The 25,950-nt window shown below is 36.5% G+C and overlaps 1 protein-coding gene across 5 annotated transcripts in view; it reads left to right on the top strand.

Annotated features, from left to right (window-relative positions):
* The window catches only part of UNC5D (unc-5 netrin receptor D), a 129,580-nt gene extending 104,635 nt beyond the window's left edge, over positions 1-24,945 (top strand). For 2 of the 5 annotated variants that reach the window (XM_062596761.1, XM_062596762.1), the window contains 6 exons: positions 4,378-4,546; positions 6,232-6,459; positions 9,913-10,062; positions 14,069-14,233; positions 16,133-16,311; positions 18,597-24,945. In XM_062596761.1, the coding sequence (XP_062452745.1) occupies positions 4,378-4,546; positions 6,232-6,459; positions 9,913-10,062; positions 14,069-14,233; positions 16,133-16,311; positions 18,597-18,801 (1,096 nt within the window). In that variant the 3' untranslated portion in view covers positions 18,802-24,945. The remainder of the gene's footprint in view (positions 1-4,377; positions 4,547-6,231; positions 6,460-9,912; positions 10,063-14,068; positions 14,234-16,132; positions 16,312-18,596) is intronic. The other 3 variants (XR_009960921.1, XR_009960920.1, XR_009960919.1) reach the window with 3 other exon arrangements.
* The last annotated feature ends 1,005 nt before the right edge of the window (positions 24,946-25,950 follow it).

The following is a 25,950-nucleotide window of genomic DNA, read 5'->3' on the forward strand; positions in this document are numbered from 1 at the left end:
ATTCGAGGGAAGGTAATGATCCCCTGATCAGCTGCAAGATTGTGACTAGAGATTGCATGACCTTGCACAGTAGCTGATGAACCCCGCATGCTCATCACAGAAGAGCTAGAATGGGGTCTAGTGTGTGGCTGTTGTCTCTAAAATGCTAATGCTCCACAACCACCCGCAGCCAGCACACATGCTTGAAGAGGTTTCTGAAAGGCAAAAATAAATAAAAATTACATGCTGCAAATCAATTAGATTGTTATGAAGGAGAGAAATATTAGCCAGCTGTGGGTCCTCCAGATTATCCTGTCTTACTGGGGTCTAGAAATAAAAGAACAACAGCTGTAGCAAAATCACAAAAAGTACTGATGCCTTTTACATAGCTAGATGCTTTAGCTTTCAGGCTTTCCTTCTGTATAGAAGAAGCATAATGTTCTAATTTGAAGAAAAATTAAAATTGGTAAGAAAAAGATGATGTAGGAGAGAGGCAAGAGAAGCTGCAAATTATGACGACGATGTCGTACCTCTAGAAATTGCCACTATTTGACACTTTTTAAGTAAAGAGAGGAAACTTTGTCAAGTACTTAGTGGGCTGGCGTTTTTTTGTTTTTATGTGTAGCTTTTGCATGTTGTTGCAGTTGAAGACAGTGGAAGATTTGAAATTCCAGTCAGAAAGGGTGGTGGTATTCCAATCATCTGTTGATGATTGATTGTTGATTTCTAACAAGCCTGTGCTTGTTAGAAAGTCTGAATAACTAACTTTTCTTCAGCAAGGAGGAAAGCCACTTGTCTGTACATCTGATTGCATGCTGAAAAGATGATCCACATTGTATAATGATACTTCATTTACGTGTGTCATTTCTTTTATTGCCAGTTGCTCTGTAAGAACTATCAAGCCCTGTTAGAATAATTTATCATAAACATCATTTCCAATCTAGTTAATTACCATGTAGTGAGGATACTAATCTTGACAAGTTGAGCCTGAACTTTGTGCTTCAGGAGAACATAGAGTAGCCTGGGGGATCTGATGATGAATGCATTGTCTGCTGTCTTTGGAGTATTGTATGTTATTGGGGTTTGTTCAGATTTTCACAAAACCACACGTTACTGTGTGGTTCCACAATGAAAACAAAGCATATACATAAATTAATTCCTTGCTGTGTGCTGAAATTAGATAGTGAGATCACTGATCTAAGGTGGTAGTAGTATATAACTCACTATACAGTCCCTAGGCATAACCTTCTTACTTGTGTTAAGGGTTAACAGACTTTTTCTAGAAAACCCTGCAACTCTTTAGCAACTCTTTGATCTATTTACCTTGCAACTATGCGAATATTAAATACTTGCATCTCGTAATGCTTTCCTTTCCTGCCTTGCCTAATAAATGGCTCTGAACTGTGTCAGATTCTTAATATTGTCAGTTACTATACAGCATACTCTTGCTACTCGCAACATGTGCGAGTTCATCTAATTAGCTAATTTCAGTTCAGTTGCCATTAAATAATTCCCAGAATTCCCATATGTCTGTCCAAAATGTTCTACAGGGAGAATGATTCTCTAATAGCAACTGAATAGCTCCTTTCAGAATAGCTTATCATTGGTCATTCGCACACATCCCTGCTATTATTCTTCTCCATCAGAAATTATACAGAGTGACTCTGGAATCTGCCAATGGCTGTGACACAGCTACATCCTTTCAGTGACTGTAGCTTGGGGCGGGGGGAGTTAGTATGCTAAGATTTTATTGTCCCTGTCTTTCATAGCAATTTTGCAAGGCTGCTACCAGAACCCTCCCACCAGTATTTTAAATGTATGTATATATAAATATATAAAGAGAGAGAGCGTATTTCTTTTTGTATCTATATCTGTCTGCAGTGTTTTGTTTCATTCTTGAGACTTCAAAAATTTGAGCTATTTCTGATGGGAATCATCACTAATAGCTTGACTAAAACTGGCTGCACAGCTCTTAGGGTAAATGCAGCCTTGTTTTTGAAATAACCTATATATTGCTCCAACTATCAAAGATGAATTGTCACGCTCTGCACTAGGGCTAACTTCGGAAAATTCCTGCCCTCATCCTCTCGCATTTATGCATTTGTCAGCAGCACCCACTTGGTGAAAGACATGTCTGTTGTAAGAGATACAGAGATGCATCTACCAAGTTAAATAACTAACATTTGACTCATTTTCTGGAAATACGATTTTGTTGCCCCTTCTTGCAGCTGCGTCAAAACAGAGATAAGGAAATAGAATGTGCCAGTTTTTTTCTGAGGTACAGCAGAGAGAAATCATATGAATGGAATTAACTTACTGAAATACATATGTAAACAGTTGGCTGGAGGGTTTCTGATCATTTTCAGACATTTTTCTTTATAAGAACTCAGGATAATTTCTTAAATTAGCTGGAAAGAGAGGTGATTTGGGAAAACTGCTCCAAGATTTTATTTTTAGGAAATCAAAGGTAGCTACCTCTATTATCCCAAAATAAGTGATGTTATTTTGTACAAAAACAGTGTTTCCTAGCAGTGAATGGTTTGTGAAAAATTGTGCGTTTCACTGAATTAATGTCAGAATGAGTATTTCAAGCAAACAATTCAAACAAAACTACTTGCTTATGCCTATGAATAACAATCATCTTACGTGTCTCTAAATTCAACAGGCTGACTGGCACTGCTTGCTTCCTATAGAGCTTGAGTGTAAATGCTTTCCTGCAGGAAGGGCTACAAGCACTGTACGATCATAAACACTGCTCTGTGCTCCTGTCTCTTTCTTCCCTCTCTTATGCATACACACTCACTGTTCAGATAGAAAAATGGCAGCTAGAATAATTTCTGCATTTGTGCTTTGATATTTTTTAACCTAGAACGCCTACAAACACTTAAAAACAGTGACACTTAGGGAAAAGTTAGTGTTATGACACTTGAAAAAAGCACAATTGGCCTTTTTTTTAGTCAATATGCTGAGTCTGCTTTTCTTTTTTCCACTCTGATCTTCATCACACAGGTACTTGTATATGTACTACTTTACGTGAATTATGTCACTGAAGTTGTTAGAACTTTTCAAGTCTTCAGGAGAAATGGTCTTACTACAGTTATACTGAGAATGCTACTCCTACGTAATGTTAGGTAGATGCAAAGGTATTTGCATGAATGGAATATAATTAAGTGCAAGTCTGCACTCAAGTGTGCCTCCATGAGCACTACATTCACTTAATTGTATATACAAGTTGACTTGACTATACAAGTAAATTAGCAGCATAGTCATGTAGCACTAGGCTTGGCATAGGCGGTATGGGAGGGTTTGGTTGTTGCTGTGCTGCTATTGCAAAACTTGAGCAATGCTTTTGTTAGCTTGTGACATGGCAGTGAAGATTATATTCTAGTTGTTAAGCAGGGAGAAGCACAAGGTTTTCCCTCATTTGTATCTTGAAACACCGTTCTCTACAATTTTAAGAGTGAACTATGCATCCAGTTATTAACAAGCCACAAAAACTGGGTCTTAGAACCCAAAGGAAAGACTACAGTGCAAAAAGCTGGAGCAAGATGGTTCAAATTCCAGCATTTATATCTAACAAACAAACTAGTCTGATGCACTTTGTCACTTACTCTGCATAAGTGTTTATGTTATAAAAGGTAAGAAAAAATAGTTCATGTATGTGAGACAAAGTTACATTTAGGTTAGATTAAGGGTGAAGGCAGAAAGATTAATGTCAGCGACTTCATCTTTATAATTGAGAAAGCAATTAATCTACCAAACATAGACGATTACGTTCAGATTAGATGAATCCTTATAATTCCTCAATTGTGTTGACTAGATCTCCATTGACTATAATGGAGCTCACATATTTAGGCAGAAAGATTCTATCCCTAATGTCTGCTTTAAGTTACCTATCTATCTTGTTCATCTGGCAGAATATGAATATGGTTTCAAACAAGGAAAATCACACTCTATCTGAGGAAATTTATGAGAGACTATTTTTAAACTATACTTTACTACCATAGAAATATTGTTGATGGCATTCTTTGCAAGCAGAGTTAGGTGGTAGTGTAACCAGCTGGTCCTGTAAGCAAGGTTTACTTTCATAGAGTAATTTTAGTGTTGCATTTGGTTTAAACATATTGACATATATTTTAAAGATCAAAAACCTAAACTGACCAGCCAAGGATTTGAGTAGATGTAGCCTAATAGGTGTGTTTGATCTCCAGCCACTGATTCCATATGAAAATCAGCACAGAAGTTGGGTTCCTTTTTTTTTCTGTAGAAGATGAATGAAACAGAGCTTTTTTGACGAAAAATATTTTAAGTATTTGTGTAATGCAGGTAGTGCAAGTACATTTTCACTCCCTATTAAGGAAAAATCCTGAAAGATTTTTATCTTCTTTTCATACAAAGCCTACAGCCAGATGGCACAGATGTTCTTCTAGGTCCAGAAGTAAGTTGTGGTCCCTCGGATGTGTCTGTCAGCACTCCATTTGCCTTGACTATACCACACTGCGCAGAATTAAATTCAGAGCACTGGAATATTCACTTGAAAAAAAGAACTCAACAAGGAAAATGGGAGGTAAGTTTAGACTTCTGTTCCCATTCAGAAGATTGTACTAACCAGTGGAAGCATCATTACCCGTAGTCAGGAGCTGGTCAAAGATGCTGTAAGGGATAGAACCAGGAATTTTTAAGTGTTCTTTTTCCTTTAAAAATAAAAAGGATTATGCATTTTGTCAAGAAGTAGTTAATCTTCAAGTGCTATACTAAAATGTGCAAAAAAGGAACTTCTTTATGATCTTTCCCCTGTTACATGAGAAGGTACCAATTTTATCAGATAGCAGTTAATAACACAGCCAGGATCCATTTATTTTGAAAAAAACAAGTTTTTATAGGTCTTAACTCCCAAAGAAACTCAAAGAGGCTATTATATCTGAGCAAGATTTTATCATGATATAAATTAAGTTATGCAATTGGTAAAAATATACACTCGAAATTTAACTTTATTCTTTTTTAACCGAGAAAGGGTCCTGCTGATTTAAAATCTTGTCTCTTCACGCGTCATTTCAGTGAGCATTCAGTGATTGCCCTGTGCTAGTCACCTTTGACGCTAGTGTATATTACCTAAAGTATTTCCCTTCCTTAGTTCAAAATACATTTTCTTATCCTGATTTACTAGGGTAATTAAGCTTTGTGCACTCGTGGCATAGATGTTTGATTATTTGTGTCTCTCCACCTTGTCCTCTTCCATATTTTTAAGCCCATTGGTTATTTTCAGCCAAAATTGGCATGCGGGCAGCAGCCTCAAACACGTGAAACTTCTTTTGGGGAGAGATCCTACTAATAACACTCCTGAAGAGAACGCTAGTGCATGAACTGAGCCTTTATTCAACAGAAAGGTTTTGAATTTCCCAACATTAAATAATGTGATCATTGTACATATTATTAAAACCATAGAGTCCACACGTGAATCCACAGCCTAACAGGCTTTATTCTACTGCTGCTGATGGAACTATTTGGTTCCTTGCATTGTGAGGAAACAAACAGTAGTTAAAACATTCCTGGTTATCATAATTCACCCTCTCCTTTTCCTCCTATAAGTTGCTATGTTGTTCCTTGCCCTTCTTTAACTCATTTCAAATTCAGTTTAGTTCTCCTGCCTTAGACGCACTCAATAGTCAGCTCCATCAGTGTTGGTTACAGACACCCTGGGACTAATGAGGAGGAGTGTAACATCAGACTGCAGACTGCTCAAATACTTCATCTAATGATGTTATAATGCAGAACTGAGCATGAAAGACAAAACAGTGGGGTAGGTGTTTTTCTGATGAGGGTAAACATAATTGTAATGGTTGTTGTGAAAGCATGTCAGATACCCACTACTGCTCAAGGCTTGCTTTTTGAATTAATCTTCAAGGTAATATCTTAACTTGACACTGGGAAAAAATTAGCTAGAAAGTCAAGAACACTTGAAAAATGCTAAAACTGCTTATGCATCATCATCAGGATTGTTGTTGTTATATGCTGTGTATGCATTGAATTCTGCACAATATATTGTGCAATAGCCCTATTGCTGTCTGAAGGCTAAATAGTGAATATTTACTCATACAGGCAGTCTCCCTTCCCCGATGTCAGCACAAGTAAAGACTATGCATACTGGCACTCAGATGTACTTTATATTCCACTTGGGGGAAAAAAAAAAGTGTCAGGACTCCTATTCTCAAAGCCTACTGATATTTTTTTAACTTGAGTTTCATTTTGCAGGAAGTGATGTCTGTGGAAGAGGAAACTACTACTTGCTACTGCCTGTTGGATCCTTATGCCTGTCACATTCTCTTAAACAGCTTTGGAACTTATGCTCTTATTGGAGAGCCCATCTCTGACTGTGCCGTTCGACAGCTGAAAGTAGCGGTTTTTGGATGCATGTCTTGCAATTCTCTGGATTACAATCTGAGAGTATACTGTATGGATAATACACCTTGTGCATTTCAGGTAAATGGTTTCATGCTGTTGTTTATTTTTAGTTATTTTTTCCACAGAATACTGCCATCCCTTTTTCCTGGGGATAGTCCCTGGGTTATGGCAATAGTCCAGAACTCCAAAGAATTAGTATACTGTAATTTATTCTGTCACTGCTGCATGACCTTTATGGAAAAAAGTTAGAGAAGAGATGTAAAAAAATGTTAGGTTGGGTTCAGTGCCTTGGCTGCATGAGCACAGGCAGAGCTTGCCTGCATTTGCAGCTGAGTGATACACCAACAGAAGCAGAAAATGTAAGTCATTATCATTTGATGTATATATTTATCGTGGTCATTACCCATACACTGTTATTAGTCAGTTCAAATTTCTTTTATAATGTGAGAAAGTAGATAGATTCTCTCACAATCTTTTTCTACAAGAATTAAATTATAATTGTGCATGTCTTTCCCCTTTAACAAAACAAAACAACCTCAAGTGGCAATTAATCAAAATTAGCATGATTTTTCCATGTGGTATATCAAGAAAAAACAACAAAATTCACTGGTTTTTGCATCCTTGGTAAACCAGAAGCTTTAATGAAATGGATTTTTTTTTTTTTTTTTTGGAAGCAGATGAACACAGTTATGATAGATAAATTTTTTCTTCCTTTTCCTGTCTTGCAGAATAGAAACATGACTCTTAATGAAGCACACGCTAATATCCATATGCTTCTAATAAAAGCAAAACCACTAAAAACTACTAACTAAAAATAGCTTTGTAATTACTTGCACAATTTGTGGGATTAGTACTTCTCTGGGCCCCAAATTTGGAGGCCCAAGTTCTATCTTCAGATATTTGTGTATGTATACACCATGAACATATACAAGTAACTTTGAGTCATACATTCAGTTAATATAAACCTTTATTGCCTGTTGCCTTTAGTGAAACTGTGTGACTCCGCATCAGTTATGAATACATCCTGTGTGTATTCATGCAGTATTGTGCAGCAGGTTTATACAAGTTGTACAGAGCTCCTAAGAACATTAAAATACACAGGAAAAGGTCTCAAACTCTATTCTGCAATGCAACTATGAAAGAGGCTCACAACAGGGAAATGAGATTAGTCTTATTCAGAGCAACCATTTATTTTTTTTCATGCTGCTTCATACAGCATGGTGCAATCTCTTTCAGTGATTCATTCATACTGAATTTTACCTTCAATATACTAAAAAAAAATACATTAAAACTCTCACCCAATGCAGTCTGATTTAACTGCACCATCTTGTTTCTCAAATTATTGTGACATTCAGCAAAACAATGAAGGAGCCTGGATTATTTTTTCTTAATATGAAATTAAGTAAGATTTCAGAGCTACTTGTTTTTTCTGTAAAAATTTGTTAAAAGAATAATTACCAGTGTTCCCCCCTTGCAGAAATTAGAACAGAATCTTTGTACATAATGAGACAACTGTATATTTATGAAATTCTCCTTTCCTCATAAATATGTTGCATCAGTTCAATGCCAGTGTAAATATTTATATTGAGTAGTGGCCACAGAAAATACAGACTTTTGGAAACAGTGTCAAGAGTTGGGCCTACCAGGTTTTGTTTTGGCACTATTGCTCCATTACAGTGGAGTCCTGAATGAGATGGGAAACTCCTCAATGCCTCATTTTGTCCATGTGTGAAAACAGATACTACTTTTCTAACAGATCCTTTTGCCCTTTAGGCAATTACAAGTGTGTGCAAAACTCTCAGCTCTCAAGAAATAGAGATCTATGTAACAACCAAGTCCCTTACATTTTGCCATAATTCCTTTGATGCTTGCATAACGAAAGACTATATGCATGATTAAAGGTAGAGCATCTGGAGTACATTTATAAAAATATCCAATGCCTTCAGGGAATTTAAAAAATAATTGTGAAATCCAAATACATCTTTTGCAGTTGAAATTCAAAAGCCAAAGTGTCAATTCGTATTCTTTTTTAAGACAGAGCTGCCCCATTCTTTCATATAAACCCAACTGTCAGGAGTTGAAACACACAACTCTTTTCAGTTGTCCCATGCAACAGGACAAGATGCAACAGGCAGTAACTGAACCACAGGAAGTTCCATCTGAATATGAGGAGGAATTTTCTTCACTATGAGAGGGACAGAGCACTGGACCAGGTTGCCCAGAGAGGTTGTGGAGTCTCCTCCTCTGGAGATACTCAAAGCCCGCCTGGATGCAACCCTGTCTAGCATGCTCCAGGTGACCCTGCTTGAGCAGGGGGGTTGGACTAGATCTCCAGAGGTCCCTTCCAACCTTACCCATTCTGTGAAACTGAACACCTATAAATAGCTTTGTAGTAAATATCTGTGATTATAGTTTCAGGAAGCTTGAGCATTTATTGTATTTTCAGAAAACTACCACAGTTCTAGTAGCTCTTCTAGCAATAATTTTAGACTACTGATGAGCACTGAACCCCTTTGATACATACAGATTTTATATAATTTGTATGGATAGAAAAGGTAATTTTGAAAGACTTCTGCTAGCTAATTTTAAAATACTTCTGCAAGCTTTTCTTCTTTGCTCATCTTTATGCTGTAACCATGAGAAACACTGCTTAAGTACAGGCAGGGTTGATTTTTCTTACTAATGCATCTTACACTCACAGACTCAGAAAAATTTATGTTGGAATTAACATCTGATCTGCAGTCCAAACTCCTGTTCAAAGCAGGGCTGACTTCTAAGCTAGCCCTTTGAAGATTGCTCAGCATCTTGTCAGTAATTCTGAAAACTCCCATGGGTGGAGAAATGAAAGCTTTTTGTGTAATGTGTACAACCTAGTGTGTTTGTTTCAGTGCTCTTTAAAGTTCTGAGTGTAGCTTCTCACCAAAACTGTTGTCTGTTTAATCTGGAGAACTAAGTGGACTGTGCACCAAGTATGTCTTACGCTTTTTGTATTCCTTTTAGTCTGTAAAGTAAATTTCTTACAGTGCTTTGTACATCAAGTGTATTATGACTGGTAGAAACAGCCTGTAGGAGTTGCTCAAAAGGCTAATTAACGTAGCAAGAATAGTAGTCATATTCTTGGACAGATAAGGGACTAACCTGCAGTGATGTCACAGCTTAACCACAGTTTTTGTTTTCCTCTTTGGAAGGAAATAGCTCTACCTGGAAATGGGCTGACACAGTCTTGCTTCTCTCTCCATGCTGGTGTTAGAGATAGCTCTGCATAGTGAACTGCTGGTAAACTTCACCTTTCCAATAGTGGTCCTGTGAGATGCAATAAAATAGTAACAATCACACATGAATAATTTTCAGTTAAAAGAAAACCGGCTGGCATTGACCTGGAAATCCAAATGTGAAGACAGCCACTACTGAGTTGCAAAACCATTATAAAAGTTTCCTTCTGAATTACATGCCAGCTCTGAAATTCTTATTCATTAAATTTGGTGGTTTTTTCTAATAATTAAAGAAAGCTTTTCTCATCTGCTATTGCAGGAAGTGGTTTTAGATGAAAAGCTCCAAGGGGGACAATTACTGGAAGAGCCAAAACTTTTGCATTTCAAAGGGAATACCTTCAGTCTTCAGATATCTGTCCTTGATATCCCTCCTTTCCTCTGGAGAATTAAACCATTTACTGCATGTCAGGTACTCGGTAATTTTATTTGCTTACATTTTAATTCAGAAGCAGTGAGAATTTTCACTCGCATGTTGATAGTGAAGACAATTGCATAGCATGGAATATGGCAAAAAAAGCAGTTTTAAATATATAGCTGTACTTTTCAAAATATTACTGTAACAGATCTTTAAAGTTATAAACTGTAATCTAAATATGACACTATGAAGTAATTTATGCCACAATTTAAGGAATGAAAGAAACAGCATCATTCTCAACCTTACATAAAGAACAACGTGCTTTTAAGTGTTTTTCTTTTATTCTGGTCATCTATTTTACAGCTTAATAGATAATCAATATGAGGATGTTCCACTCCTACATTAAACACAGTTAAAAAGACTGGCAGGTTCTTGAGCAGTAATAAAAATCATGCAAATTTTCTCCTAATACAACTAAGCATTGCCTTACCCCAAATTATATAAAATAAAAAAGCTCTGTACTTTGGTTAATTAATCCTCTCTTGATTTTCCAGTCCTAGGGAATAAAACTGTATGATAAATTCAACCTCAAAGCACTATTAGAAAGTTTTTCTTTTCTGGTAACTGCTTTCTAATAAACATTCAATGGATGTGAAGTAAATGCATTTAGCAGTGTCTTGTGTAGATCTCTTCTGACTGCTTTAAAAGGCAGATAGAACACCTTCCACTGGCCCATGGTAAACAATATTTTTAGTTAAATAACCAATATAGAGGAGAAAAAAAACCTCAGTGGTTTAACTGAATTTCCCTCACCATGGTGACTGCTTCAAAAGCAACATATTACATTGCTGAAAAATTCCCTAGACTTTTCTTGCATCAAAGAAACTCTTTTAAATAACTATAGTAATAGAATATGCAGCTGTTCAGAGAGGTAAATGCTTTCACTCCCTTATATTGGATCCACAGTAGAAATGCCTGTAGTTCATGCTGTTTGCAAAGACTACTACAAAAAAAGGGTTGCAATTATATAAGAAGGAATAGAACCTAAGAACCTAAATAACACTGTGTTAAATTAGAAAAACAGCCTGCAGGAAACAATAGTTACTGTGCTGTCTGCAAACCATCTTTCTGATAACCTAAGTAAGAGTTTCTGCTATTCTAGCTGCCTTGTTTCTTTGTAGGTAAGAAATTCGGGAGGATTATTTCTGCCTGCTTATTTCTGCGAAGTTGTTATTTCTTTGGGGCATTATCTCCTTTGCTGGATTTGAGTCCCTAGTGCATGCAAAGTGCTGAGAGTGAGTCAGAGGCCCCAAAATATTTTGTGTGCAGTTCAGCACTTTTCCTAATGCTATGTACACTTCTATGAATAAATATATTGTTTATGGCATATTAAACTCGGGTATTTTTGTTCTCTGTTGGCAAATAATAGTCTGGAGTTTCCAGTTGAAATTGAACTGCAGGGTGCTGTTAAAACAAGTCCTGATAGCCATGCAAATTTCTCTGTATTAATGTTTACGTGCTGTAAGGACCTCACTTTGCTGAATCTAATACAAGAGGCACAGTCCAAAATAGCTATTAAATTTATTGCCATAAGATAGAAAATAAAAAGTCTGATGTGGGAGCCATAACCCACAGAAGAATGCTTAAGTAACGTGAAGTGCTGTATCTGCTTTAAGAGAAATGTAAATTGGCGACCCGTTGAAAATTTTGATCATAGAGGGCAGATTACCCATGCTCTCGGCAGCTACCTATGGCAAAAATGAAGCATATGCAAAACCTCTGCTGACAAAATGGTCTGACAGGATGCTGATACTGAAAATTTGTCTTTTATATTGAGTATAATTTAAATGACTTAATTGAAAACTATAATAATTATTTTAATAGGAACTGCAGCACAACTTCTGCTGGCTTTGTATATTCCCCCCTCAGTCTGTCTGCACCTACAAAATCATTTACATTCTCTCTCTCTGCTAGAAACTTAAGTTATAATGGGAGAATCAAACTGAAAGCATTTCTGGAATACTTTAAACACACATTGTTCACCATACTTTGTCCCCCCATATTAAATTTCATGTAATTTGTTCTTCAGCTGAATGATTCTTCCACTTTGAATGAAAGCAGATGATTACTCTGGAAAAATTTAATTACAATTGATATACTCCTAACACTTTCCTATGTTTTATCACTGTTGGTAGCTTGCACTGCTACCAACTAAGGATCTAAACACAGAGCTTATAATTATTACTTATTGCATCATTATGGATTGCATGGGACGCTCTTGAGAAGATGCAAAGTTAGCTAAATTTCAGTCATGATTAAAACAATCCTCCTTATTTTAATCTTGACTGCCTTTCACAGCATAGACTATAGTGGCTAGAAAGGGCCGGAGTGTTTTAGAGTGAAGCTGTTCTTGGAAGGTTTCTAAGCCTGTGTTCTCAGATTGCCACTGTTAGCTAATTTCTTCAGGGACATAGGTTGTGATCTTGTAGCGAGTTTGCTACCTCCTACACTGAAAAACAACTCCCTCCCCACACACACACACACAAGAAAAAGACAGAAATTGCTTAGAGGAAGGCAAGAATGAAGAAAAGCATGTTTTCTGTGGGGTAAAGACTGAAAGTCTCACTAGACTTACATATGTAGATTGCTTGTAAGAGATAAAAGCATTATATACTTTTATTTAAACATCTAATTAGGACAAACGATTAGTTGGTATATCACTTAGTAACTACCCGTAGAAAGAATTATAACTACCTCTACAGAGCACAGTATTATATATGCATGTGTATGTGTCATTTATTAACCTTCTATAAGGCTATAAAAAAATGCAAGTAAAATACACGCCCAGGTTAGATTTGGTTATAGTGATTAGTTTATTTTCTTTGAAGGATCAGCTTCACATGCTATTCAAATCACTTCTCTTAAATAAATGTTGCTAAAACTGTGTGGGGAAAAAGGGACAGAGTAATCCATGCATTTATACAACTGTTTCAAAAAAAATCTGATGTACAAATCTTCATTTTAAACTAGTCCTCTCATTTTAGGATAATTGCTCATTGATGCTGTTTAATGCTGTCCTGTAGTCACATGGATGAATGCTGAGATAAAGCATCCTTTGCTTTATTCTTCAGGTTGCCAATGTTACTGTATTTTCTAGTATTTTGAAATTAATGGAGAGTGTCTTTAGTTTAATTACTTTCACCGTTTATATGCCTTCAAGGCTACAGTGTAGAACATCATAGTGGGGTTATGTCTTTTGTTAGCTTGGAAATGTAATACACTGTCTGAAAACATAAAGAGAGGAGACCAATAATAAAACTTTAGTATTTAGAAAGCAGTCTTAAAACAGAAGTTAGCTGCCCCGTATGAACTTCTCTTGTCTATTTCCATGCATTTTTAGGAACTCGAACAACTAGAGATGCCAGAGATACCTGATGATTAACTGATTGTTTCAGTTCTCTATATAGCATTTGATGAGGGTATTCAACCTACGAACTGTCCATGGCTGAAATAGTCTGTGACTACAGTGAGTCCCCCTACAGTAGAGTGAAACTAAAAAGTAAAACCTGACCAGTGATGTGTAATGGGCTGCAAAGAACTCTGATTAGGGAGGTGGCCGTTTTTAAAATGGGATGGAGCAAAACATCATTAGGAAATGCGCTATCATGATCTATTTGATGTAAAATTGTTCTTTGATTCTGTAATATAAGGTGATGGCAAAGAGACACAGATTAGAATAAGAATTCTGTTCTCTGCCTAGGGAGAAGAATAAGTGAAATACATTTTTCTGAAGTTTCATTTTAAATGAGACTCCTGCATCATTTGTCTCTTAATGAAATTCAAGCTTGCAATAATTTTAACAGCCCAGTGTTATCAATTGAGCTGCCATTAATTAGTTTTGTGCTACTTTTGTATTTGCAGAGATGTTAGTACGAAAGCAATTGCAAGCAAAAATCATGGATTTTTTTTCCACTGTTTTGCAACAGCTTCTCTTTGTTTGACACAGCTTCTTTTTCGCTCTCCTGCTTCCCCTTTCTTACGGGATACATTTCTTTCACAGGAAGTCCCATTCTCTCGAGTGTGGTGCAGTAACCAGCAGCCACTGCACTGTGCCTTTTCACTGGAGCGCTATACTCCAGCAACTACGCAGCTGTCCTGCAAGATCTGCGTCCGACAAGTCAAAGGTCATGAGCAAATTCTACAGATCCAAACATCCGTTCTGGAGGTAGGGTTCGCTCTCTTTTTTGTGTTGTCAAATTGCAGTACAAGAGACTTGTCCCCCTCCCCATTTCTGTCCTCTGCCTCTGTTAGTTTCTTATGCCTTGTTCAAATCTGTAACAAGTATGTAAGGCCCTACAGATTCAGTTTCCAGAAGAAATCAAAGTGTGTATTTACAGAGATTCCACAACACAAAAAACAACTTATAGTTGAATCCATGGTAATAGTTTTCTTTGCAAAAAGCTTTTGAGTAACTTGCAGAGAGCTGAGGGTGGAGAATAGATGGACTGCCTGTATGGTTCTGGGGCATAAGCTATTCATTTTATTACAGTATTTTTGAATACACAGCATGGCTTGCAAGACTGTAGCTGTGCTCACACATGAAATAAAGCAACTGTTGTAGTCAAGCAAGCTGCTGATGCATGCCACAGCAAGTAAAATTTCAGCTATCTTTTCAAGATTATTGGGCATCTTCATTTATTAAGGATTCAAAAGTTTCCAGATGCCTCTGGATTAATGATATATACCTATTTGCAAAGATCCATAACTAAATGCACTGTGCAGAGAACAGGGCAATTAAATAAGAAAAACACAGTCATTCAGCATAAAACACATGTTCAGAATATGGCCAAGTATTTTTTCAGTTCTTCATTGTAATTTCGTTAAAAGCTTCTATCATTCTCTGCATCTGAATACAATACCACTGCTGTTTTTTATTTTATTTTTATAAAGGGACTTATCTGTCTAAAAACCCCCAGAGCATGTTATAATTCTGTCTTCAAACACATTCCCTAATATGAGAGACTTTCTCATCTCTATCTCAAAAAGTGATGGTAGGGTGAGGATAATTTACTGTAAAATAAATAAGTAAGTAACTTGATCTATTCACTATTTTACAAGTCCCTAAACTAACTAGGTAGCAGTAGATTTTCATACCCTGTACTTGAGAGAGAAGCTACTATTGTTCTGAATATTTAAACAGTCAGACAACATGATCTATCTACAACATTGCTATTACTTTGCATGGATGACTTTTGGGATGTCAGAAATGTGAAAAGACTACAGCATTATTGTTATTTATGCTGCTTTGCACTGAAACTAATAATACATGGGAATGGGACTCTCTGACACAAGACTAATGCAGTTTCATAGGAGAAGAATTGACCAGAGCTACAAAGAGGAGTCAGATTCTAAACAGATTTTTAGTGTGGCAGAACTGAGGTGTTTACAGAATTTAGGTGCTTCTTAAAGAAATGAATGGGAGGTTTAAAAGTCTGTATTTTAGACTAAAGTAATTAAAGATTTATGCAGCCATGTCCTTTCATGACTTAAGCCTCCCAATCACTGCTCTACTGGACTTCATCTGTAACCTCCAAAAAAAAAAAAAAAAAAAAAAAAAAAAAAGGAAATTGGAAACTTGTGGAAATAAAAGGACACTATTTTAAAGTGGTTTTTTTTTTTACATAGATGCTCCTGATATTCTTAGAGTTCAAAAATCTAAAAAACTTAGCTCTTTCTTTTCTGTTACCAGTCCTACAAACCATAGCTAGAATCTCAGATTTGATTCCTGCATCCTCCAAGAGTAGACTCGATAGACCAGTAGACATACATAGGCAGGGTTGCTGCAGGTAGATTATGTGGGCTCTTTGCAAGGCGACTGCACACAAGAAAGCCAAAAGAATACAGAACCCTATGCATTAACAGCTGTTTTCATTCACAAAAGGCTGTACAAAAATCTCCATGTCCCAGTTCCCCTCCTTAAAAATGAGTTAGTATCTGTTCCTTACCTCACAGGAGTATATCACCAGATTCTGATGTCACTGTTACCATGCTAAGGAGATACAACTACATACCTCCGGATAGACTGAAAGCCCGATGCTGTACTAACTCTTTTTTTTTTCCATAGAACGAAAGGGAAAACATCACTCTCTTTGCCCATGATGATGGCAACTTCCCTGCACAGATGGGCCCAAAAGCCTTCAAAATCCCCTACTCTATCAGACAAAGAATATGTGCAACATTTGACACACCCAGTGCCAAAGGCAAAGACTGGCAGATGTTAGCACAAAAAAACAGCATTAACAGGTAATGGAAGGCAATTTTGAAAGGTGAACATTTACATATGCAAAGGGAATAATTTGCTGCTATTACCATATTTTTTTGCTTGCTGGTATTAAAGATGTGTGAATAGTAATTACCATACTTACTCTCAAGGGTAAACTACATTCTTTTACATATGGCTATCTACAGCAAATAGGAATGGCTTTCTCCTCTGAATAAGCCTGTGTGTCCAGTAACTACCTGGTGTCAGTTTCTTTATTACAGCCTAGACCTGTTCCTTGTGTGTCTGCAAGAGTTGGGTCTTGGTAAAGTATTTGACTGTAGAAAGATTTTGGTACTATTGTGTATTATGAAAACAGTGAACTAAAGGACTACTTAGGTTGCATATTCTCCCAGAAAAATCATATGGCTTGTTTTTATGGCTTTTATCCTCCTATTTTCTATTTCAAAAAATACACCTTTTGTAATTTTTGAAGGAAAAGGCGTATTTAAAGAAAGTCTTGCTCTACTTGAAACAGTAATATTACCATTATTAAAAATGAAAGACACTGTAAAAACTAATTTGCTCATTTTGCTTTTTCCTCTCGGCTAAATTGGTTTGGCAAAGGCACTTTATTCACCGAAATACTTCTGGATGCTCAGAACTCCACCAGCACATTCCCAGTGGGGTAGAAGTAAACTGAAATCAAGCAAAACATGCTTGACTACTTTTCATGGCAATCTCAAAAAGCCAAATCTGAACCAAAAAAGGGAGTAATTTATAGTCTGGCAGCACAGAGGAAGTCATAAAATTCTGGTTCAGTTACCAGCTTTTACTACCTGTTGTTAGGCACTTAAATCTCTCTTTGCTTCTATTCCTCGTGTGTAAAGTAAGCAAGAGAAATTTCTACTTTCAGAGGAAACTGAGAGGCAGTGTACTAAGGCGATTACTATGACTTTTGTGACATCCCTTTAATTTTGGTTCTGTGCAAAGACCTGGTGGGGTCTTTGTAGTATTTATTTTTATAAAAACAAAATTCATAGGTATAAACAGAGATCTGTTGAACAGTTTAAATGACCTTAAATGTTGCTGTAAAACCAGATAGTAGAAGACTTCATAGATTTCCATGTAGCTGATGTAGAGCATAATCCGTTGTCATCATGATTTTCCCCACCCTTGCTCCCCACCTACCACACCTAGTTTACACCTACATTCTAGATGTGCTTTCATCCTCTTATGACACAGTAAGGCTCAATTCTGTGTGAACTGCCCCTTCTTTGAAAATGCCTCTCTTTTCAAACTTTTGCACTGGGATTTTACTTACAGTACAGTTAGGTTTTTAGGTTTGAGATTTTTAGGTCTTTTACAAATCTCTTTGATTTTCATAGTAAGTAAGTTAACTACTAGCATTTAGGTAGTGTCTCTGTTTATATGAGGGAAAGCTTGAGTTAAGACAGGGCATGGTACTTCACTGTTTGGAATTCATTAGAGAACAGGTAAGGGGCATTAGTGACCATGCTGTCATTTTTATGTTCCTCCTTTGAGGAGACAGTGTTACAATTCTAAGCTAAGCCTATTCAGAGCAGTCAAAAGAAAAAAAAAAATACAGAGCTAACGTTTGTTTTACTCATTTAAACACATGATGTGCTTGACAACTTCTTCCTTTGTCTGTGAATGGTAATGGGGTCATACATCAAATTAGGGTTTGGCATTTCAGGATTAACCAAGTAAATGGTATATGTAACACTTATGCTTACGTACATGAAGGCAACAGATTTATTTCAATGATTATGTCCAAAGCAACTTCAAAATGTGGTTTAAGGTAATCTGTGTTCAAGAAAAACATTTTGATTGACCAAGTTCTTGGCAAATATTACCACCCCTTCAAAGTTCTAAAAACCACAGGCATCTACATTTTAATAAAACCTAAATTTACAAATTAAAAGATAGAGCATATCTTCGTATAATCACAAACATCGATTAAAATTAGCTAATTTCTCTTCCTGACAAATACTTAAGTTTACTGATGATGTTTTCCAGACTTGACCGATCATCTAAATTATATAGAATGGTGATGCTGGCCAGCATTTATGTACCTCAGAGTATACAAATCCTTGTTCATCCTACCTCTGCTAAATTCAACATGTGACATTTGAGAAACAGGTTCAGGAGTTTGTGTCCTTTAGATGGCTGCCTCCACTTACCTAATTTAGATCTTGCTAAAAAAAAGACTTTTTAAATACATCTGTAGTGTCAGGTTCAAATTCATGTAGTCACAGTGTACGTTTTTCTAATCCTTTTATGTCACCTTTTTCTATCCTCTTTTTAGGAATCTCTCTTATTTTGCTACACAAAGCAGTCCATCTGCTGTCATTTTGGATCTCTGGGAAGCCCGACATCAGCATGATGGTGACCTTGACTCCCTAGCGTGTGCTCTGGAAGAAATAGGAAGGACAAACTCCAAAATCTCAAACGTAACAGAAACTGAGATTGAGGAGCCTGACTTCAACTACAGTAGACAAAATGGACTTTAGTCATCTCTTCTCCATTCAATAACCGATGGCCAGCTTTGACTTTTACACTAGAGAATCTCTTTGGCAGGGAGGAAATAAGGGTTTGTGCACGTTGTGTATAAGGAAATGGACATTGATTTCCACAATGTAGTTTTCATTTGGAGGAGCAGAAGTCCCATTTCAAATCATCTCACTAATGAGGAAAATTTAAGCTTCTCCCAGTCCCACAGCGCGCTCTCATATTAAATTTTAAATATTTTTCAGTGTCGAAAACGAAACTACACACCTACCATTCCCAGGGGTAGGAAGAGGTGAGCTAACTAGAGCTATGAAAGGTAAGCACTATGATATAATGTGTTTAGGAAACAGCAATGCCAATGAGAATAAAAAATGCCTGGTGATAATCAGTGAATATGATATTGAATATTTAAAGCCATGAGAAGTTACTTCTAGTTTAAAGGTATGTCTTGGTGGAACCTTGAGTCCCTTTTGTCTTGCATCTCTAACTTAGCACGCTTCAAGAGTGGATTTAAAATGCCTTTTGATAGCATCATGGAGTCACTTTGTATTTGCTGTAATCTAACTGCAGGATGGTTGAAAATCAGGCATTATCCTGTTCAGACATTTGAGGAAGCAGAAGATCTCGTAACTATTTAATTGTCATCCAAACAATTCACTTTAAAAATTCAATCACTTAATGAATGTACCTTTATTGCAGTTTTCCTGGCCATTCTGTTAACTAAGTAATCCAGCAAAATCTTAATCTGCATGTGCACGCAGATGTGCACAACATGCAAAATTTTATAAAGTTCTCAGTTTGCAGACTTAGTCAAAAAATTATTGTTTGGGTCAGAGTAGGGAGAAGGGGGTTTAAACAACCAAACGAAACACAGGAAATTGCCAGCCCTATTTTAGCAATTTGCACTTTTTGTATTACTCCATATTTGGGGACTAAATTAAAATGTGACGGTGAATTCAATCAGCACATCTTAATTTTGGTTTGATTACAGAAAGAAACAATAAACCCCATGTGGTACTCCCCAGAATTGGCTAGAGTTCGTTCTAGAATTTGCCAGTTTAGCATAATTTTCACAGTTTTAACAGAATTTAATAAAGCTAGCTGCGATGTACTTGGTTTAGTCACAAAGATTTTGTATTTATCACCAAAACCAGGATTTAACTCGAGAATTCTCCTCACTTTTCATCCATCTCATACAAGAATAATTTGTTACTTCAAAAGAACCAAAAAAAAAGCTGTCACTGTGAGAGTGTCCTAGTGAAACTGGTACTAACCAGATTTAACCAGTATTTTTGCTCATATAATATATTCTTCAAATTAGTTGAGGTGCTTGTTAGCTCTGGCTATAGGCTATCAGCTTTCATGGTGTAAACACAATCAGTATAAAGCAGGAATATGAACAGGATTTAAGAGCTTTATGGAAATGCATTTTTTTTTTTTAACACTCAGATTTGGTTGAGAGGAGCATGACAATCCATAGGGCACCTACTCAGCATGCACCTCCATAATTATCTAAAACTATTTTTCCACCCAAGATTCCATTTCTGAAAGTACAATTAACAACTCTTGATGCCAGACTTTGCTTGTTCTCACTGATCTGAAATTGGAACCTCTATTGCTTTTCCAGCTCAGCAGTCTGGAATAGATTCTTCAACTTGCTTAGACTCCCCCAAACATTTTTTTGTATGTTAGTATTTCATGCCACCTGACATGAGATTTCCTGTTTGCAAGGGGAAATAGTAACGGCTGCAAACATATTAAGACCAAGACAAAAATAGCAGCCTATTCGACAGCAAGCTGTCACTTTTATCAGCAGCACATGGTTATTTTTATTTGATTTTTATTTCTAGTGACTTCCATTCCTCCTCCTCCAAAACCTGTTCTGCATTGGACAAAATGTCATGAATTAAAAAAATGAAAAATAGGCAATGGCATCCACAGCAGAGCGCTGCACAGTTTTAGTGAGATGCCGTTGTCTGGGAAACCTGCTACAGTCACTCTGCAACAGTTATTTTTTTTAGCTTCTTCTCAAATGCAGTTTTAATTTGGTTGTTGCTTTTTCAAACTAGCTTAGGTTAGTTACCACAATAAAGATACCTAAATATATGATACAGGTTCTGTAACTTGAAAATGTCACAGGATTTTCCCCTCTTGTTTTCCAAATATACTTGAGCCAAACACAGTATATGGGGTTGAAAACAGTTGCTATGTAGAGTTCACACCTTAAAGCCTTTTCTCAGGAAATGCACAGTGTTTACTTCAAAGACTCTGGTCTGCTGTGAAAAATCTCTGTACAGTGACACCCAGCTCTTCTTACCAAATGCTCTGTAAAGCCTAGAGAGAAACTAAAAGCTGTCTAGACTGACCTCCTCAAAAGTGCATCTGAAAAGGCCTTCAGACTGAAGGGATCCGGGATGTATACCAATATCCAGGTTAGATCCAAAATCTGCTGAAATCCGGTCTCTGAGTTAAGGTAATTAAATAGCTGTCAAATAGCTAATGAATAGCTGTTGAAAGTTAGTTTCTTGCAGTGACCAGTTCTGTCAGTCAAAAGGAAACTGCTCAGTGTTGGGCCTGAGGTAAGATTTTTATGTTACCTTGCTCAGTGGTGTGTTGTGGTTTTCCCTTTAGATTTTGTTTCCTCTTTTTGTTCAGTTTTGCTAAAGCAGCTTCTTTGTACATTTTTTGTGAATTTGAATGAACTTAGTTATGATTTTTTTCTTACCTATTACAGTTTTGATGCCCTTGGAGACTGGAATTGCCACATAGTAAGACTTACTTACCTTTCCACCTTTATAAAGGGGCTGAAATGCTAACCAGATTTCTAGCCCTAAAGCTTGTCTAGTTGTACATCTGAGTCTTGTAACTGTCAAACGAGGTCAGATGAAATGTTAGCCCTCTACAGTTTATCTCTTAATAGTGACCAGTACTGAAAGGTTAGGAAAACAGTGTATGAAGTGAGGCCTGCAATAATGGATTTCCTCAGCAGGGGTTTGCATCCATACAGCTGTGTTTAATAACCACTGATTCTACTATCCCTCAAGATTTTGACTAATTCCTTTAGAACCAATTAATAAAATATCCAGGGGAAACAAGCCCACAGTTTCCTTTTTCCTTTGTTTAAACAGCCCTCGCCCCTTCCCTCAGATTTCCTTTTGTTTAAAATCTGCTGCCTGATAATTTCACTGGGTTCCCCTACCTCTATAATGTAAGGAGTACTGAGTAACTAACAAAGTCACCTTTTCCACATTATTCATTATTTCAGACTTGTCTTGCATGTTATTTCCCCTCATCTTGTTTTTTAGGCTGAAGAGCCTGTGTCTATTCTGTCTCTCTGAACATCCTTGTTGTTATTCTCTATATCTTCTCTAGTTCTTCTTTATCTTTTTGGAGATGGAGTGACCAATGACCTGTCTGTTTTGCAGCAGCAAATAGGCTAAATCGCTCAATTCATCCAGTCCTTAAATTTGTCACAGTTCCAAATTCAGTACCAAGCATCACAAAGGATGAGGATCTTTCTATAGCATATATAGCCTGTAGCTATGAGAAATGCCTGTGAGACAGTGTAGGACCCTCCCTGAGAATGCAGAAACTGACTTATTCTGCTAATTCAATTATGCAAACTAATACATCATCAGGAGTGGATTCAGCTGCTTGAACATGCACAAAATAAAACACCTGTGAGGAAAACCAGTGTAGCTTAAAGATAAGACTGAAAAGTGACAGAGTTCAAAATCAGAAAATATTACCACAAAAAGGAAAAATGTATTCTTCATGACAGAAGGAAGTAATGGGACAACAAGAACTTAAGTAAGTTGGACTTCTGAGTGGGGAAAAAAGCTAAAAACTTCTATGTAGTTTTCCTCTACTCATGGGAGAGAGTTGCATCTACTGATTACCTGATATATTTGGTACAGATATGCCTGTTTTCTGATGCTCTTTCTGCTGTTTTATGTTACCATCATGGCATGATGATAATACTTAACACTTTTACTCATAAAGGCTAATATCAGTTCTCCTCCCCTTTTATGTACTGTCCCAGTTTTAGAGATGGAGAAGTTAAAAAGGTTTTTTTTTTTTGAAAGTGTTTCATGTAAATGAAGCAGCCACAAATGGATTTTGGGCTACCACTAACAAAGAGCCGTACAATGTAAGTAAAATGTTAAATGGTTCCCCCTCTATTCCACAGTAGGAAGCAGCTGATTTTTGACAGCATTTTTTCCACAAAGTCTGTGGTAAGGATGCTTTGCAACATAATGTTCTCTCAGAATGGTAAATCAGAACTTTATGCAAATACTCTATAAATAGCTATGTCAAAAATGATTAGCACTCCTAAAATTCTAGAAGCACATTTTTAACATCTGTTATGTGCAGATTATTTTGAAAATCTGGACCTACATGATTTGATCCAAAACACAGATGTTAGTCAGCATCTGAACCAGGATTAGTCACCAGAAATTCAAAATTTATTGCCTTCCTCTATTTTATAAATTACGACTTTGGAAAATAATTAAAAAAAATACTCTTTGCACACAGAAAAGTAAAAGGAATAGAAATCCTACATTGCATACTTAACACTCTATCTGGCTTTCCATGAGTCTGATACAGCAAAACAACCATGTTGATTTTACATAACCTAAGAATCTGCTTAAATATATTTTCATCTTCCTAAGCATTTTTTCTGTATATTTCTGTGCTGTGAGTCACTTAAGACTAACAGTTGTGTTTTAAAAATGACATACAATTTTGTCACCAAAATGGTGCGCTTCACAGCTTCAGCAGACTGCAGCATCATAAAGTTAATCTACAGTTTTTACAACATTGCTTTTGCAATCTTAGTGGTTTACATTACAATCCTTTAAGCCTCATGGAAAGAAAGCCTTCTCTGTAAATTTAAATGCAAACTTCCATTTACCAGTGCATGTCCTATAAAGCCCTATATACTCCCACAAATATTTTACTGGGCTTTTTGTAGCAGATGAAAAGGTACAGACACAATTCTCTTAAAAGACAGAGAGCTATTACTATTATTACTGATTTTATTATTGTTTTTATCTCTGGCAACAGCTGGTCTCCTCTATGGCCTGTGCACAGTTTGCTGTGAAGTTGGGAGAGACAAGGATCTTGTTGAGGACTATAGGTATTGGCATCATACAAGAAGTCCGTTCATATTTTTTCCCTTGAAAGACAGTGCTGTATGGGAGTTTTAAACATTCAGTAGTTGTTCAATTCCAGATAGTATTTCCCACTATGAAAATAATAGCTTTATATAAGCTAAAACAAGTAAGAAATGGTTGTGGATTTCTGTTCTTGATTTGAGAGTTTTCAGTCTTTCTGCCTACAAAATACACTTTCAAGCAAAGAACTGCCATAAGTCTTGGATAGTAATTAACTGACTGAAAAAAGGCAGTTACTTCAAAGTCCTCAACAACTGTGAATGATCTGAAAATCTTTCTTTCTAGCTTTTGTTTTACTAATTTGAATTGTTTACACAGTAGTGGAAGTGGTCACATTATTCACTGAGAACCTTTTTCATATTAAACCTGCTGAAGAGAGTTTTCTATGAATTGTTCATTCCTAGGGTATGTTTTCTACAAAATTACTCCCCCGACATTATTCCTGCTGAAGGAGAGGTTATATGATTTTCTGCAGCAGCATGTCAAATGGCATATGTGCCCTTTTCTTTGATAGACAATCATTATCTAGTTAAAATTAGTTAAAACTTCAGAGATTTCTGGACAAATACAGTAAGCTAAAACACTAGGTATACAACACATTTAATACTTGCAGTGGTAAGTCAAACTCCATACCTTAGGAAATGATTCATGATCTTTTGCCAAAAATGAACAGTCTAGCTCATACATTACCAATACTGATGGTGTCTAAAATCTCTTTTCCAACATGAACAAAAACAAATAAATCACTCTAAGATTAAAGAATCCCTTATAGAATCATTTAATAGTATCTGTAATGCAGAAAATGTAACTGATGTTTTACTCATTGCCACAAGTAAAGTAAGAAAGCTGTCAGTATCCATGCTCACTATTCTGTTCAAAAATAAAATGTATGTCTAGAAATTTGCCACTATATTTTTTGTATTGGAGGTGAATAATACAGATTCTAATAGTGTTTCTTGTCTGGGGCTAGGGTGGGTAGGGTTGTAATGTAATTTTCAAGCTATTGCAGAAGCTGCTTTTAAATAAGCTGTTCAGTCGTGCTGAGTAACTGGTTTGCACTTTACAAGGGAATCTACGTAAGCCAGGATTCAATGGGTAGCCTCCTTGCCTTGCTGTTGACAGGGTAACTAGAGCTGAAGTCACTTGTGAAGATTTAGTTTACAGAAAGGGAGATTAGATGACCCACACCTGATCTGTAATTTAGTGTACTGTAATCTAATGAGATTAGACACTTGCCTACTGTAGAACTGTGGTTTTGTCAGCAGCTACTTTGTTTGTTTGTTCCCTGGTGTGATGACCTTGCTTAAGAATGTCTTTCCACAGATTTAAGATGATGTCAGCCCCTATGTGTTATCCGGTCTCTGTATGTATATATCCTACTGTCAATCCCAAAAGGAAATGTGTAGCACAAAATGAAGTTAAGGGTGCTGTGCACCAAGCCTGATCTAAATTTTTTCTGATATGGAGGGAGGAGGAAGACATGGATTTAACAGCAAGTGTATCTGCTGCAGAGAACAAGATTGTTGCCTAACAAATCCTCACTTAGAACTGATTGAAGCTTTGTTTTTGCAGTCAAAAAATTTAAGACTTGTACTTCCTGTATTGAAATTTGGACCATTAACTTTACGGTGATCATATCCTTTCAAAATTCCTTTGATTTCCCCCCAGTACATTGAAGCTGGGAGGAGAGGGAAGGGAATATTCACATTAAACTATATAGCCTTCTGTATTCTCCTCACTTTCCAAGTAAAAAAGAGACACCATTACTGAAAATCTTAAAGATCTGTGATGCATCAGTAAGCAGTATACAGATGCCTCATTGGGGAAATGACATAAATATACTTCTAGTATTTATTTGGGAATAACCAACTTTAACATCATATAATTTGACACTTGGGAGATGCAACTGCCTCTTCCCATTTCTTAATCAAATTCATTGTAACTTTGCTGATTTCATTTTATATCTCAGTACAA

The sequence above is a fragment of the Rhea pennata genome, chromosome 28 (assembly GCF_028389875.1).
Source record: "Rhea pennata isolate bPtePen1 chromosome 28, bPtePen1.pri, whole genome shotgun sequence".
Classification (NCBI taxonomy): Eukaryota; Metazoa; Chordata; class Aves; order Rheiformes; family Rheidae; genus Rhea; species Rhea pennata.